General features: G+C 39.7%; 1 protein-coding gene and 1 pseudogene across 5 annotated transcripts in view; one reads left to right on the top strand and one right to left on the bottom strand.

Annotated features, from left to right (window-relative positions):
- ARMH3 (armadillo like helical domain containing 3) overlaps positions 1-14,075 on the top strand; it is a 205,219-nt gene that overhangs the window by 3,534 nt on the left and 187,610 nt on the right. For 4 of the 5 annotated variants that reach the window (XM_090278464.1, XM_090278461.1, XM_090278463.1 and 1 more), the window contains exon 2: positions 13,473-13,585. In XM_090278464.1, the coding sequence (XP_090134590.1) occupies positions 13,484-13,585 (102 nt within the window). In that variant the 5' untranslated portion in view covers positions 13,473-13,483. Of the gene's footprint in view, positions 1-12,699; positions 12,778-13,472; positions 13,586-14,075 lie in introns of all 5 variants that reach the window. The other variant, XM_090278462.1, reaches the window with a different exon arrangement.
- On the bottom strand, positions 6,949-7,550 carry LOC150010534 (large ribosomal subunit protein uL11m pseudogene; annotated as a pseudogene).

Below are 14,075 nucleotides of genomic sequence, written 5' to 3'. Positions count from 1 at the left end.
GCTTCTGCACGTCTAAAGAAAACATCATCAAAACGAAAAAGGAAACAATCATATGGGAAAACATATTTGCCAGTGATAACTTGGACAAGGGTTTAATCTCCAGTATATATAAAGAACTCATATGACTCAACACCAGGAAGACAAACAATCCAATTAAAAAATGGTCAAAGGACCTGAATATTCACTTTTCCAAGGAGGACATACAGAGAGTCCATAGGCATATGAAAGGATGCTCAACATCACTAAGCATCAGAGATGCAAATTAAAACCACAGTGAGATACCATTTCACACTGGTCAGAATGGCCATCATTAACAAATCAACAAACAAGAAGTGCTGGGGAGGATGTGGGAATGTAGACTGGTGCAGCCACTGTGGAAAACAGTATGGAATTTCTTAAAAAACTAAAAATGGAACTGCCTTCTGATTCCACTGCTGGGATTATGTCCAAAATATCCTGAAACACCAGTTCAAAAGACTTATGCACCCCTGTGTTCATAGCAGTGCTATTTATAATAGCTAAATGCTGGAAACAGCCTAAGTGCCCATCAGTAATCAAGTGGATCAAAAACCTGTGGTGCATTTACACAGCAGAATAGTACTCAACAGAAAGAAAGAAGGAACTGCTACTTTTTGCGACAGCATGGATGGAACGGGAGAGTATTATGCTAAGTGAAATAAGCCAGGCAGTGAAAGACAAATACCGTATGAGCTCACCCATAGGAGAAGCCTAATGAATAAAACAAACAAATGAGCAAAATAGAACCAGAGGCAAGGAAACCAAGAACAGCTTGACAGTGACCAGAGTGAAGTGGGGATAAGGGAGGAAAGGGGAAGGGTTAACCAAGGAACAGATATAAATGACCCATGGACATGGACAAGAGAGTGAGGATTGACTGTAGGCGAGGGGGGCAGGTCAGGGGAAAGCAACGGGGGAAAATTGGGACAATTGTAATAGAACAATAGAAACAAGAATTTAAAAAAAAGATGGGAGTCTTATAATTTTCATTTTACACTTAGGTGGTATTCATGAGGCTTGTATGGTTCAACGGAAAGGAAGAACATATGAGTGACACTGTGCTGCTTGAGGAAGTTCAGGGCTTGAGCAGGAGATAGACAGTATTAATTTACCAGAGGCTGCTGCTCATTGAAAAGAGGGACTTTCAATGAATTTTCATTCTGGGAGATGTCAGAAGAATGTGATTTTCAATAAGAGTTTTCTGAAATCCTGTCAGATTGAAGTTGATTCCTCCTTCTGAAGGTGCAAGTGCATTCCTTCTTGTGTAAAATAATTTGAAAGGAAACCTAAGGTAATCATGTTTATTTAAACCTCTTCATCTGTATTATTAGTTTGTGAAAGTAGGTAGACTTGGTCACTGCTGATGAATTGAATTCTGTGAAGCTTGTTCACCTTTAGTAGGTACAGACAGTAGCTGATACCTAGAGTAGAGATTGAGAAATTTCAAGTTTTGCCACTTGCTTCTTAGTCTTGGGAAAATCCCTGAATTACTTCCACTTTTAAGTGTAGGCTAAACACCTACTCTGAAGTGAGCACTGTCCAGAGCACACACAAGACATTGATGCTGCCCCCTAGTGGCTCATGTACTTACTGATCAGGCCAGTTTTACCCTAGTATCTAGAGAATAGGGGTGATGCTTGTCAGACAATGTCCTGAGTTGAATGGCTTTTCTTGGATAAAGTGGGAATGTTGATATTATGAGTATCAGTTTGGAGTTTCCAGAGAACTTTAAGTCTGGATTTTAAATATTCTAGTCAACACCTGAGTTTTTGCACTAACAGGATATTCTGATAGGAAGAAGGGCTATCGGAGGGAAAGATTTACTGGCTTTACCACTTACTACTTGTGTTACTTTGGGCAAAATAAAATCTTCATTGTAAAATTATGGTAATAGTACCTGTTTCATCTGGTTATTATAAGGATTAAATACAGTATATTTAAAGCACTTAGAACAGTGCCATGTAAATGGTGATACTCAGTCATGTTACTTATTATATGTTACTCTGAGGAGAAGGCTGTGCTTTGAAAGATTTGGAGGAATAAGTTATGAATTCCATCCCCAGGAATTAAAAGAAAAGTGGTAGAATAAGGGGATGGTCCTGGAGCTCTCCATAAAGGAGGGGATTCAGGCAGTTAGCTTCAAGAATGCAGCAGGCCTTATGCCTTTTGGAAGATATAAAAGACTTGGAATGACTAGCACTAAAATCCTTTCAAATGGAAGGGAGTTATCTGCTTGTATTAGAGCCAACCAGTGAGGTAGAATTGGGGGGACCTGTGTCCCATGCTATGAAAGGAGCTGTGGCAAGGAACCATGTGAAATAGTAACAACACAATACAGTGCCCACGCCTGTGTCTGGAAAGTGAATTAAATACAGATTCAGACAAGGCTAAATTCAGAAGGCCAATCTGGATTATGTGGACTAGCAAGTGAACTAAGTCTTTGCGGCCTTCAGAAATAAAGAGGCATATTAGGAAGTAGTTTGAGAAATGAAGGGTTGAGGCTTGGAGGAATACCCTGTATTCTCTTAAATGCTTACACTGCTAGTATTACCTCCCGGGAGTGTGGTATACATTGCAGAAAATTTAGAGAACAAATAACTTGTGCCTAAAGATTCAAAACAAAACAAAACAAGACAACAAAAACCTTGCATCTAGGGGAACTAGGGAACTTTTAGGAGAGTCAGGGCAGGAGACTGTTTCTGGCTTTATAAACATATTGCCTCCTCTTGTGTATTGGGTGAATGGCACATGGTTAGACAGTGGTAGTATTTCATTCAGCCACAACTCCTGGGCAGATAGGATTTTCATCTCCTTCACTAAAATATGGATTGCTATAGTCAGTGTGTTTTCACGGATGGGCAAACTGGAGCCAAGATCCTAAAGGAAGGGGATGTGGTTGGTGAATTAATATGGGGAGAATGAGATGGGGGGGTAGGTGAGGATTGCTTTAGTTCCTTTTCTGGGGATGGCAGGAGTGTTATGCATTCTCTCAAAATCATCTCTGCTCAGATGTTCCTTTCCTTTCAAAGCCTGGTATAAGGTTTTGATGAGTCTGCTTCTCAAACTTTAGTGAGCATCAGACTTACTTGGGACAGGGTTTTTCAACCTTGGCACTATTGATGTGTTGGGCTAGATAATTCTTTGTTGTGGGGACTGTCCTGTGCATTGTAGGATGCTTAGCAACATCCCTTGCCTCTACCCAGATTTGTTAGTAGTATCTCTCCTCCCAATTGTGACAACCAAAAAAAAAAAAGTCTCCGGGCATTGATGTCCTCTGGGAAGCAAAATTGCCCCAGTTAACACGTTGCTTACCCGGGTATTTAAATGTCTTTTAATTCTCTGTTCTGGCAGGTTTTAAGATTTAAATATGGTTATATGGTTAATATTAATGAAATGACTTCATGAAATTAACAATTACGCTACTACTATCCTTAATTAATAAAAAAAAGCAAATGAAAAATTACTACTGAATGTCTAAATAACCTCATTTAATTGTTTAAAATTACGCGATCAAATGACGAGAATTCTTGCCATCCGAACGGAACATGTTAAGAATCACTGATCTGGGGTGCTTTTTAAAGGTGAAGACATCCTAGTTCAAGGCTTGTTTCACTATTGGGGAAGGGGGCTTAGGAATCTACATTTTCAGGAGGTACCCCAGGAAATTCTGAAGCAGGCTATCACAGCTTTACAGTGGTCAAACATATTCTCTCCTAAGCTGAAGGCAATGCTGATTTATATTTGACTTGCTCCCCATTTCATCTTTTTGTCTTGTTTTATTATATCCTTCCATTCATTATCAAGTTTCGGTGCAGATTTATTCTCATAGCACTGACTAAGCTTGATTAAAATAATACCAATTAAATTCTGTAGTGAAGATCAGTGTATATATTTCAGCCTTTTTTTTTCTCTTTCAGTTACCATGTTGGCTACATCTATCAACTTGACTAGACTCTCAGATTCTTCTGCATTGTTTCCTAAGCTTCCTGTAATTCCATTCACTTATCTCTTTTTCACTTTACTGTTATTGATATTTACATGTATATATATTTATATGTATATATGCATGCATCAGTAAAAGTTATCTTTTACTTTATATCATGGCATCTCTACCCACTGGCAAATTAAAGTGATGAAACGTAAGATATCTGGACACTACAAAGTTTGTTTATAAGGTCAATGAGTATATACTCTTTCTCCTCACTCAGCTGTAGCCTCTTCATAGTTTCCCTGCAGATCCTCAGCTTTATGTGTACGTTATTCTACTGTTCATTCCTGTGTCTTTTGAGAGACAGTATAGTGTAGTAGTTAAGAGCAGGGACTCTTAACATCAGACTGGATTTGAGGTCCTACTCTCACTTAAACTGACAAGTTTTTGTTTTTTTTTAAGCCATTTCATGCTTTGGATATCTTAGTGTAAAGTTCCTTGATAATAGGTTTGTTGTGATGATACAATGAATTAATGTATATAAAGTGTTTAGAACAGTGCCTGGTACATAGTAAGTGCTAAATAAGTGTTAAATTTATTTATTTAAAGTACATTTTAATGATTATGCTGTTACATTTGTCCAAATTTTTTCCCTTTGCTCCCCTCCACCCAGTACCCCACTTCCCTCCAGCAATCCCACCTCCCTTAGTTCATGTCGATGGGTCATGCATATAAGTTCTTTGGCTTCACCCTTTCCTATACTGTTCTTAACTTCCTCCTGTCTATTTTGTACTTGTCAATTATGCTTCTTAATCCCTGTACCAGTTCCTAATTTCTCCCCCTTCCCGCTCCAGCTGAATACCCTCCAAATTATTCCCATATCTTTGATTCTGTTCCTATTCTGGTTGTTTACTTAGTTTGTTTTTGTTTTTATTTTTTAGATTCAGTTGTTGATAATTGTGAGGTTGTTGTCATTTTAATGTTTGTAGTTTTGATCTTCTTTTTCTTAAATAAGTCCCTTTAGTATTTCATATAATAATGGCTTGGTGGTGATGAACTCCTTTAGCTTTACCTTGTCTGGGAAACACTTTATCTGCCCTTCCATTCTAAATGATAACTTTGCTGGATAGAGTAATCTTGGTTGTAGGTCCTTGCTTTTCATCACTTTGACTACTTCTTGCCAGTCCCTTCTTGCCTGGGAAGTTTCTTTTGAGAAATAAGCTGATAGTCTTATAAGCACTCCTTTGTAGGTAATTCTTTGTTTTTCCCTTGCTGCTTTTAAGATTCCTTTATCTCGAAACTTTGGCATTTTAATTGTGATGTGTCTTTGTATGGTCCTCTTTGGGTCTAGCTTGTTTGGGACTCTTTGTGTTTCCTGGACTTGTATGTCTATTTTCTTTGCCAAATTAGGGAAGTTTTCTTCCATTACTTTTTCACATAAGCTTTCAATTTCTTGCTCTTCCTTTTCTCCTTCTGGCACCTCTGTGATTCAGATGTTTGCACGTTTAAAGTTGTCCCAGAGGTTCCTAAACCTCCTCATTTTTTTCAATTCTTGTTTCCTCATTCCGTACTGGTTGACTGTTTTCTTCTTCCCTGTGTTTCAAATCATTGATTTGAACCCCGAATTCCTTCCCTTCACCATTGGTTTTGTGTGGTTTTTCCTTCATTTCACTCAGTATAGCCTTCACCTCTTTCCTTCTGCTTTTGTCATATTCAAGCTTATCTGTCAAGTCTGTGAGCATCATTATCACCAGTGTTTTGAACTCTGTGTTAGGTTGGCTATCTCCTTGTTGCGTAGTTCTCCCACTGGAACCTTGATCTGTTGTTCCCTCTTTGGGCCATACTTCTCTGTCTCCTCAACTGGGCAGCCTCCTATGTTTGCCTCTGTGTCTTAGGTAGAGCTGTTGCATCTGTTACGGTTTAAGGGGGCAGAACCTTAGGTATTTGTCAGTTTGGTGGTAACCCGTTTCACCCCATTGTGGCGCTTAGAGGGAACAATGCTGAGAGGGAATAATGCTGCTTGCTCAGCACTAGCCACTTTTCCAGGCACTTCTCCCACTTCCCGTATGGGACTGTGGCCCCTCTAGCTGTTGCCCTGGTTGTGGTTCCCAGGGTGGGTGGGTTTGCAGACATTCTAGGACTACGGGAGCCCTCTAAACAAATGGACTCTGCTAAGAGACTAGCAGCTTCATCCACTGCCCCCACCCCTACTGGTTTGCACAGTTAGAAGTAATGAGGCTTTCTTTTCTCCGGCGCTGGAACCGAGGTCTGATCTCCGGCTAGGGTCGCTCCCCAGGTTTCTCTCCAGACTTTTATAATGTGTGACTGTGCTTTCTGCCAGCTGGCCACAGCCACTGCCTTGCTGCCGCCGCTGTTGCTGCTGCTGTGACCCTGCCACACTGCATCATCTCTGCCCTGGCTCCATCACTCCTACCTGTCTGCATGAGTATTACTTCTTTATATCTTTTTTTGTTGGACTTCTATGCAGTTTGACTTTCTGATAGTTCTGGTTGTTTTTAGTTTTGAGGTAGTTGTATTCCTTCTTATGGTTGTGGAGGGATGTGAAGTGTGTGTACCTACACCTCTAGCTCGGCTGGTATTATGTATGTATATATTTATTTTTAGAGAAAGGGAAAAGGAGGGAGAAAGAAAGGGAGAGAAATGTGATGTGTGAGAGAAACAGCGATTGGTTGCCTACCTCCCTCACACCCCTAACTGGGAACCTTGCTTGCAACCCTGGCATGTGCCCTGACTGAGAATTGAACCAGCAGGCTTTTGGTCTGCAGGGCAGCTCTCAATCCACTGAGCCATGCCAGCCAGGGCAGTGTTAACTCTTTGGTTGTTATTTTATTTATTTATTTTTTTTCAGGTGACAAAAGATGTTTATTTAGACTTGATTCCTCAATTACATCCATGTGTGTAAAAATATATAATCTAAAGTCACAGCAATAATAACCAGCCTTCCCAGTGGCCCCCTTCAAAATCCTGGATTGTGTGGTGTAGGGGTCACTTCTTAGCAGCTTCTGCCTGAGCTGCCAAATCTGCCTCTTTCTGAGCAGCCAAGAATATGGCTCGCTCCTTCTGGAAAGCTGCCAGCTCTTCTGAACTGAGGTCCTTCACCAGGGAGCGGGCAGAGCCAATGATGGAGCGGACAACAGAGGACAGGGGCACGTCCCGCAGGGCAAAGGCTTCGTCCTGAGCTTTAACACGAGCAATCTCATACACGTGCTTCAAGGTCACCAGGCCTGCCACCTCCTTCCCTGTGTTCCGGGCTCCTTTCTCAATCCCAGCCGCTGCCTTCAGGAAGTAGGAAACAGTGGGTTGTCCAATCTTGATTTCAAACGTCCTGTCGGGCTTCACAAAGATCTTGGTCGGCAAAGGGATGCCTTCTTTGATGTCCTTTGTCTTCTCGTTGAACTCCTTGCAGAACTGGTTGATGGAAACGCCTCGCTGTCCCAGTACGGGGCCTAGTGGGGGCCCGGGTACCGCCTGGCCCGCCCGCACGATGGCCCGGATCACGCCGGCGGCCTCGGGCTTCTTGACAGCCCGAGCGGCCCGGCCTGGCTTCGACATGATGCGTGGTGTGCGGTCTTAGTTCATCTCAGGTCACATCAAAAAAACTTGGTTGTTATTTTAAATTGGTGTCCTGAGTGTTTAAGTTGGGGCCTCTACTAGCCTCTGTTCTCATGTTCTGTATAGGTGCTATTAAATGTGTGTGTGTGTGTGTGTGTGTGTGTGTGTGTGTGTGTGTGTATGTATATATATATACGAATTCACATTGTTCTTTGGTTGGGCTGTAGCTTATATAATGTGCAGTATACAACTTTTTTTTACACATGTACACATTTGTGTGACTTCCACTCAGATTAAGATAGAGCACATTTTGAGCACCTCAGAAGGCTTCCTTGTGCTCCTTCCCACTCATCTTTGTGCTCCTTCCCACTCATCTCCTTACTAAGGGTAAACCAGTATTCTGACCTCTGTTGCTATAGATTAATTTTGCCTTTTTTAAACTTTATATAAGTGGATCATTAGTTTGTACTCTTTTCTTTCAGATGTTTTTCATTCAACATCTCTGAAAATTATCAATATTGTTTTAATAATATTTTAAAATTTCTATGTAGTATTCTCTTGTATGACTGTATTATAATCTTCCCATTCTACTTCTGTGGGCATTTGAATTCTCTTTATGTATTTAAAAAAACACACACAAATACAAAACCACCCACTTCAACAAACATGACAAAAACATTTCAGAAAGGGACTGTTTAGTACTCTAGTCTAGGCGCTCTGGCATTTCTCTTTCTCAAACATGCCAAGTCTTTTAAATTCTTGGAGCATTTGCACTTGTCATTCTCTCTATTTGGAACACTTTTCCCAAGATTTTCACATGGCGGTTTCTTTCCTGTTATTCTGATCTCAGTCCATATATCACTTCTCACAGAGGCAGGCTACTTTAATTTCCCTATTAATATAGTCCCCCTACACAATTTGTCTTTAAGGTACTTATCCCTGTCTCAACTCCTTTGTTGTCTTTCTCCCTTCTAGACTGAAAACTTATGAGAGCGGGGATCTTATCTATCTTGTTCACTGCTTTATTCTTAGTGCTTGATAGTAAATATTTGTTGAGGAATACCTGATTTGTGCATATGTTTTTTTCTTTCTAGATGATGGGCACATTTATTTTTATTCACTTTCTCTTATTTCCCCTTTCCTTTTTTCCCTCTCCTCTTGCTTTTCTTGCATATTGTTGAAATGTTTTAGGATGTTTACCTCCACATCTACCTACAGTAGTGTTTTGGAGCCTCCCTCAACAGTGAAGAAATTGTGATACTTACCCCAGATTATTAAATTTGGAAGCCTACAGAAGAGAGCTGTTCCATGTGTTATTTCCCTCAGCTTTATTGAGATATAATTGATAGATCACATTGTGTAACTTCAAGGTGTCCAATTTGATGATCTGATCTATATTGTGAAATGATTGCTGCAGTATGGTTAGTTAACGCCTCACACAGTTACCTTTATTTTTGTGTGTGATGAGGACATTTAAGATCTACTCTCTTAGCAACTTTCAAATATACAATATAATATTGTTAATTGTAGTCACCTTTCTGTATATTAGACCCCAGCAGTTATTTATCTTATAATTGGAACATTGGACCCTTTGAGAATCTTCCCATTTTCCCCACCCCCTGGCAACCACCAGTCTACCACCTGTCTCTTCTGTTCCTATGAGTTCATCTTCTTTAGAGTGCACATATAAGCGAGATCATACAGTTTTTGTCTTTCTTTGACTTACTTCAGAGAAATAAGCAGTTAGCATAATGACCAAATGTATCTTGGTCATTATGCAAATGTAGGACTTCCTTTTTTATGGCTGAAAAATACATTGTATATATACTACATTTTCTTTATCCATTCATCCATTGATGGACACTTAGTTTGTTTCTATGTCTTGGCTCTTCTGAATAATGTTTCAGTAAACATGGGGGTGCAGATACTTCTTCTAGATAGTAATTTTATTTCCTTCAGATATATACCCAGAAGCGGGATTTATGGTAGTTCTATTTTTAATATTTTGAAAAACCTCCATACTGTTTTCTGTAGTGGCTGTAATCAATTTACAGTCCCACCACCTGTACAGAAGGATTTGCTTTTCTACACATTCTTACCATGGGTTCTTTTTACATTTTGGTGAGTTGAAACCCAGGGAGGGAAAGGAAAGTTAAGGTTATAGAATGAGGATAAGAATGAGGACTAAAACCCAAGACTTTTGATAGATTAGCTATGGTAACTATCTTGAAATTAGAGTGAATTTCTATTAAATTAATTTTTGACACTAGAGTTGGCATGTATTATACTCATGAAGACAATAAAGTAAATGAATAGCTAAGTGTAACTAACATTCTTTACATATTAGACATTTGAAAAGTTGGCTTTAGGTTTTAAGATTTTGATATTTGACTTTTTCATCCTGTAGAGATGTGAAGAGATGTGCATTTAAAAAGTATGTGGCTAACCCTGGCTGGTGTGGCTCAGTGGACTGAGCACTGGCTTGTGAACCAAAGGGTCGCCGGTTCAATCCCAGTCAGAGCACATGCTTGGGTTGAGGGCCATGTCACCAGCTGGGGGTGCGCAAGAGGCAACCATACATTGACATTTCTCTCCTTCTCTTTCTCACTCCCTCCTCATTGCTCTAAAAATAAGTGAATAAATAAATCTTTAAAAAGTATGTGGCTGGATTGCTTTAAGATACAGTTCTTAAAAAGTTGTATGACTTGGATCTTTAAGAGAGAATTTGTGCTGTAGGTCATCGGACCAGCAGCCTCTGAGGTTTAGGAATAAAAGACCTCATTGATTTTCTGTTGAGTTGGGGGTATTTGAAGCCATTCCTAAATTTGGTGGTAAATGAAATTAGTATTGAAAAGTTGCCCAATTCTCTTATACTTTGCCTAGTATGTCTTATTTCTGAGAAACCATATTAAGTCTAAGATGACATTTCTGTGGGATTACTGTGGCTTTGTTGTATTTGCTTCTTCACCACAAAGATTTAAAAGCCAGAATCAACAGAGGTCATAATCATAGAATGCTTCTTTCCCTTGCCCTTGGTCCCATAGCATTTTCTTTGTACTTTTACTCTCTTTATTTCTCATGATTTGCCTTGTGCTATGTGCTGTTATGTGTCTGTCTCTGCCAACAGATAGTGAGCTCTCAGAGGATCAGGTCTGGAGTTTCTTCTTTGTAACCCTACAGTGCCTTTATATTATATAGGTGTTCTTTATGTGTTTATGGTATTTCATTGACGCTGAGAAAATCATTAGATTATATATCTAGTCCAACCCCTCATTGTACTTGTAAGGAAACTGAGAAGTAAAGACTTACTCTGTCACCTGGTTGATTGGGAGACCTGTGTTCTAGTTAGTCTTGGTTTTGTTGGTTGTTTGCTTCATTCCGCCTTGCTGCCTGCAGCTGCTACTGATTCTCTCTATATCAGGGGAGGGTTGTAAAAGAGGAAGAAAGCACTGAGAGGATGTAAACAGATTGCATCACATTACTGATATGCTGCAACTTACTGCTCTACTAGTCAGATATTTTACTTTCAAATTTAGGAGCACAGGCTTAATTTCTGAGAGCCCCCCCCCAAAAAAAGAAAAAACCTTCTATAATATTTCTCCATTTCCACCACCCTAGACATACCCATCTTTGTTGTGTTTCATTGATAGAAGGGCTGGAGGAGGAGGAGACTTCATGTTGTTGGTTTTGAGAGCCTGGGTGGTAAATTTCAGTTGCCTGTGATGATGACAGAGAGTAAATGAGTTGAGGCCCTTGATTGAAATTTCCCTCCTGCTCCAAATGGAAGGAGAGTGATGGAAAGAATTTAATTTCTTAGGAAATTTGGTACTTTGGATTGGAATTGTTTTTCCCTCCTCTCCTATTCCCTTTTACTTATTAGAAAGTATTGATTTTGAAATAGAGAAAGTGAGTTTATTAGATTTGGGGTAGACATTGATTAGCTGTAACCAATTATATATCCTTAGAGGGGGATGTTTGTAAACATGTGCTTTTCACATCCAGGAACTTGTGGTTCCCACTATTCCTGCTAATCAACTGGTTGAAGCCGAGTACATGAAAGATCTGGACCCACTAAGCTTAGAATTGCATTGCTTTTGATTTAGTTTAATAGGATCCTCTTGATTTCCAATTTGTTTTCTCCCCTATAAGGACATCTTTCTCTTGACAACATATTTAAAAGACACAGGAATGTTTTGAACAGAGGCTGTATTTCACACCTTAAGGCAAAGCCATGATCAATACAGCATAAATTGCCCACAGAATCTTCTCTTTGTTGTTGTTATTTTTTCCTTCAGTTTTCTCTGGACTATAATGGATTTTGAGGCCTTAGTGAGGTCTCAATAAAGATAGATCTTACTAAAATTTTAAGTCAGTTCTAATACTTTTCAGGGCTCCCCCCCCCCTTTCAGAATCAGTCAGTGATGAGCATACACTGTGCATTTATAATGAGCAATGGGCTTATAGAAAAGAGATAAGATGTATGTATTCCCTTTGGTAAAGATGCCTAACATCTAGTTGGGGAAATTTTCTGTGCTTTGTGTTTTTTTGTGTTCAAAGGTGAATCTCCTTTCTGGCTGTATGTATTAGAGAAAGACAATGTCTGAGATTAAATCTTTTATGCTAATTGATGCATCTGTTCCTTAAACAAAATTTTTATTTTGATTTGAAAGATAGTGAATGTTTTCCAAAAGTCATTGAACAAAATTAATTTGTTCTGCTGCTTTGGGTTCATCTGGAAGTAAAAATCAGGTTCCTCACTACCCCTCTATTTGCCATTGTTTAAGATTAAGTTTCACAACTAGAGCCTAGAATTTAAGAGACAGAAAGGAATTTGGTCTCTTCTAGGTAGGAAGAATCTGGGAAGCAAGGGAATATGTGTAAATCCACAGGCGAGGCCTATGGGATTTCAAGTTCTCACTTAAAAAATTGAGAATTCCTGGAAGCAAGATGGGGAAATTTGGGCATGATTCATGGAACTGCTTTTATATAGAATTGAAAAATACATTGAGGTTTGATCTGCAATAGTGTTACATATATATATGTATATGTATATATATATACACACACACATACTTATAATTAAATTTAAAAGGAGTATATTGTCATATTTGGTTATTTTGAAATCAAGTTTAAGTTTTGGCCTTTAACTGCTATTTTCTGCCTTGGGTCTCTTTCCAAAGGAATTTCTGAAAACAGTAAAGTGCATTGTGATATATGAGGCAGTGAAGGCCAAGTACTTTGCAGTGACAAGAACCAAAGTGAGTACACTTTGGGGAAACCAATGGAGCACATCAGTCTGCAGCACACTTCCTGTCTTAATGGCTCCTAAGCTTGATCAATATTTGAAATTTAACTTCACTATTGGTCTGCGGCAGTGTGTGCTTTGCAGCCTTCCTTCCATCAACCTCAAATATATGGCCAGACCTATTACAGATGGAGCTAGTTATACTTTCCTGCTTGGTTTTGGATCTGCTTTAAGCCTTGTCCACTGGCATGCTTTTTGTTTTTGTTTTTTAATCCTCACCTGAGGACATACTTATTGATTTTAGAGAGAGGGGAAGGGAGGGAGAGAGGGAGGGAGAGAAACATCGATCGATTACCTCTTGTATGCACCCCGACCGGGGATCTAAACCCACAACCTATGCATGTGCCCTGACCAGGAATCGAACCCACATTTCAGTTTATGGGATGATGCACTAACCAACTGAGCCACACCAACCAGGGCCACTGGCATGTTTTAGGGATTTAAAATATGTTATGCTGTAGGCCAAGTAATGATTTAAACCTTGTAATTACCTGGTCAGGAGAGGGGATGGTGGACAGATGCACAAGAACTATAGCATGGTTGTGTATAATTTCTCTCTAAAAAAATTTCCCATTGAGAGGTATTTCAATAGAGTCTCCAGAATCTTGGAGAGCATTTCTAGCACTGACTGTGACTTTCTTTTCACAGATTCCCTAACCATGGCACAGGTAGAGAAGCGGGGGGGTTTGCTCCGGAAATCTTCAGCCTCCAAAAAACCACTGAAGGAAAAAGTGGTGCTGATGTATGATGAGATCTTTATGGTAAGGCCTGAAGACCTGATATTCTGCATGACTTGACTCTTTAGTTTCTTGTTCCAAAATGAAGGATAACCTCACCTCTGCCTGCTATCTTCCAGCTCTTCAGAGGGTGAAAGAGTGGGAGCAAGGGTGAAAGTGAGCTCTCTCGTAGTAGAGCTTATGATCCTGTATTAATAATATAGATTGTTGCCATGAGCTGGGTAAAACAGTTGAAAGGAGGAAGGAAGGCTGGGGAAGCTTCTTTTCTGAATATCTTTAAGACTTGTCTTCCTTAAGATCTGTCTTAAGGACCCCTCTATCCTAGATGTCTCTTGAAGTTCCTTTTGGACCTAGAACGCTATGCTTGAGTGAGCTTTGAGCATGGGAAGTGCCAGCTCCAATAATTTCCCAAGTTTCTTTATTTTTTAATGATATTTTATTGAATATGCTATTACAGTTGTCCCAATTTTTCCCCTTTTGGCCCCCTCCACGCAGCAGCCCCCCATTTCCTCAG

This window comes from Furipterus horrens, unplaced genomic scaffold, assembly GCF_987537825.1.
Source record: "Furipterus horrens unplaced genomic scaffold, mFurHor1.1.pri manual_scaffold_5, whole genome shotgun sequence".
NCBI classification, from domain to species: domain Eukaryota; kingdom Metazoa; phylum Chordata; class Mammalia; order Chiroptera; family Furipteridae; genus Furipterus; species Furipterus horrens.
This window is presented reverse-complemented; position numbering and strand designations above follow the sequence as displayed.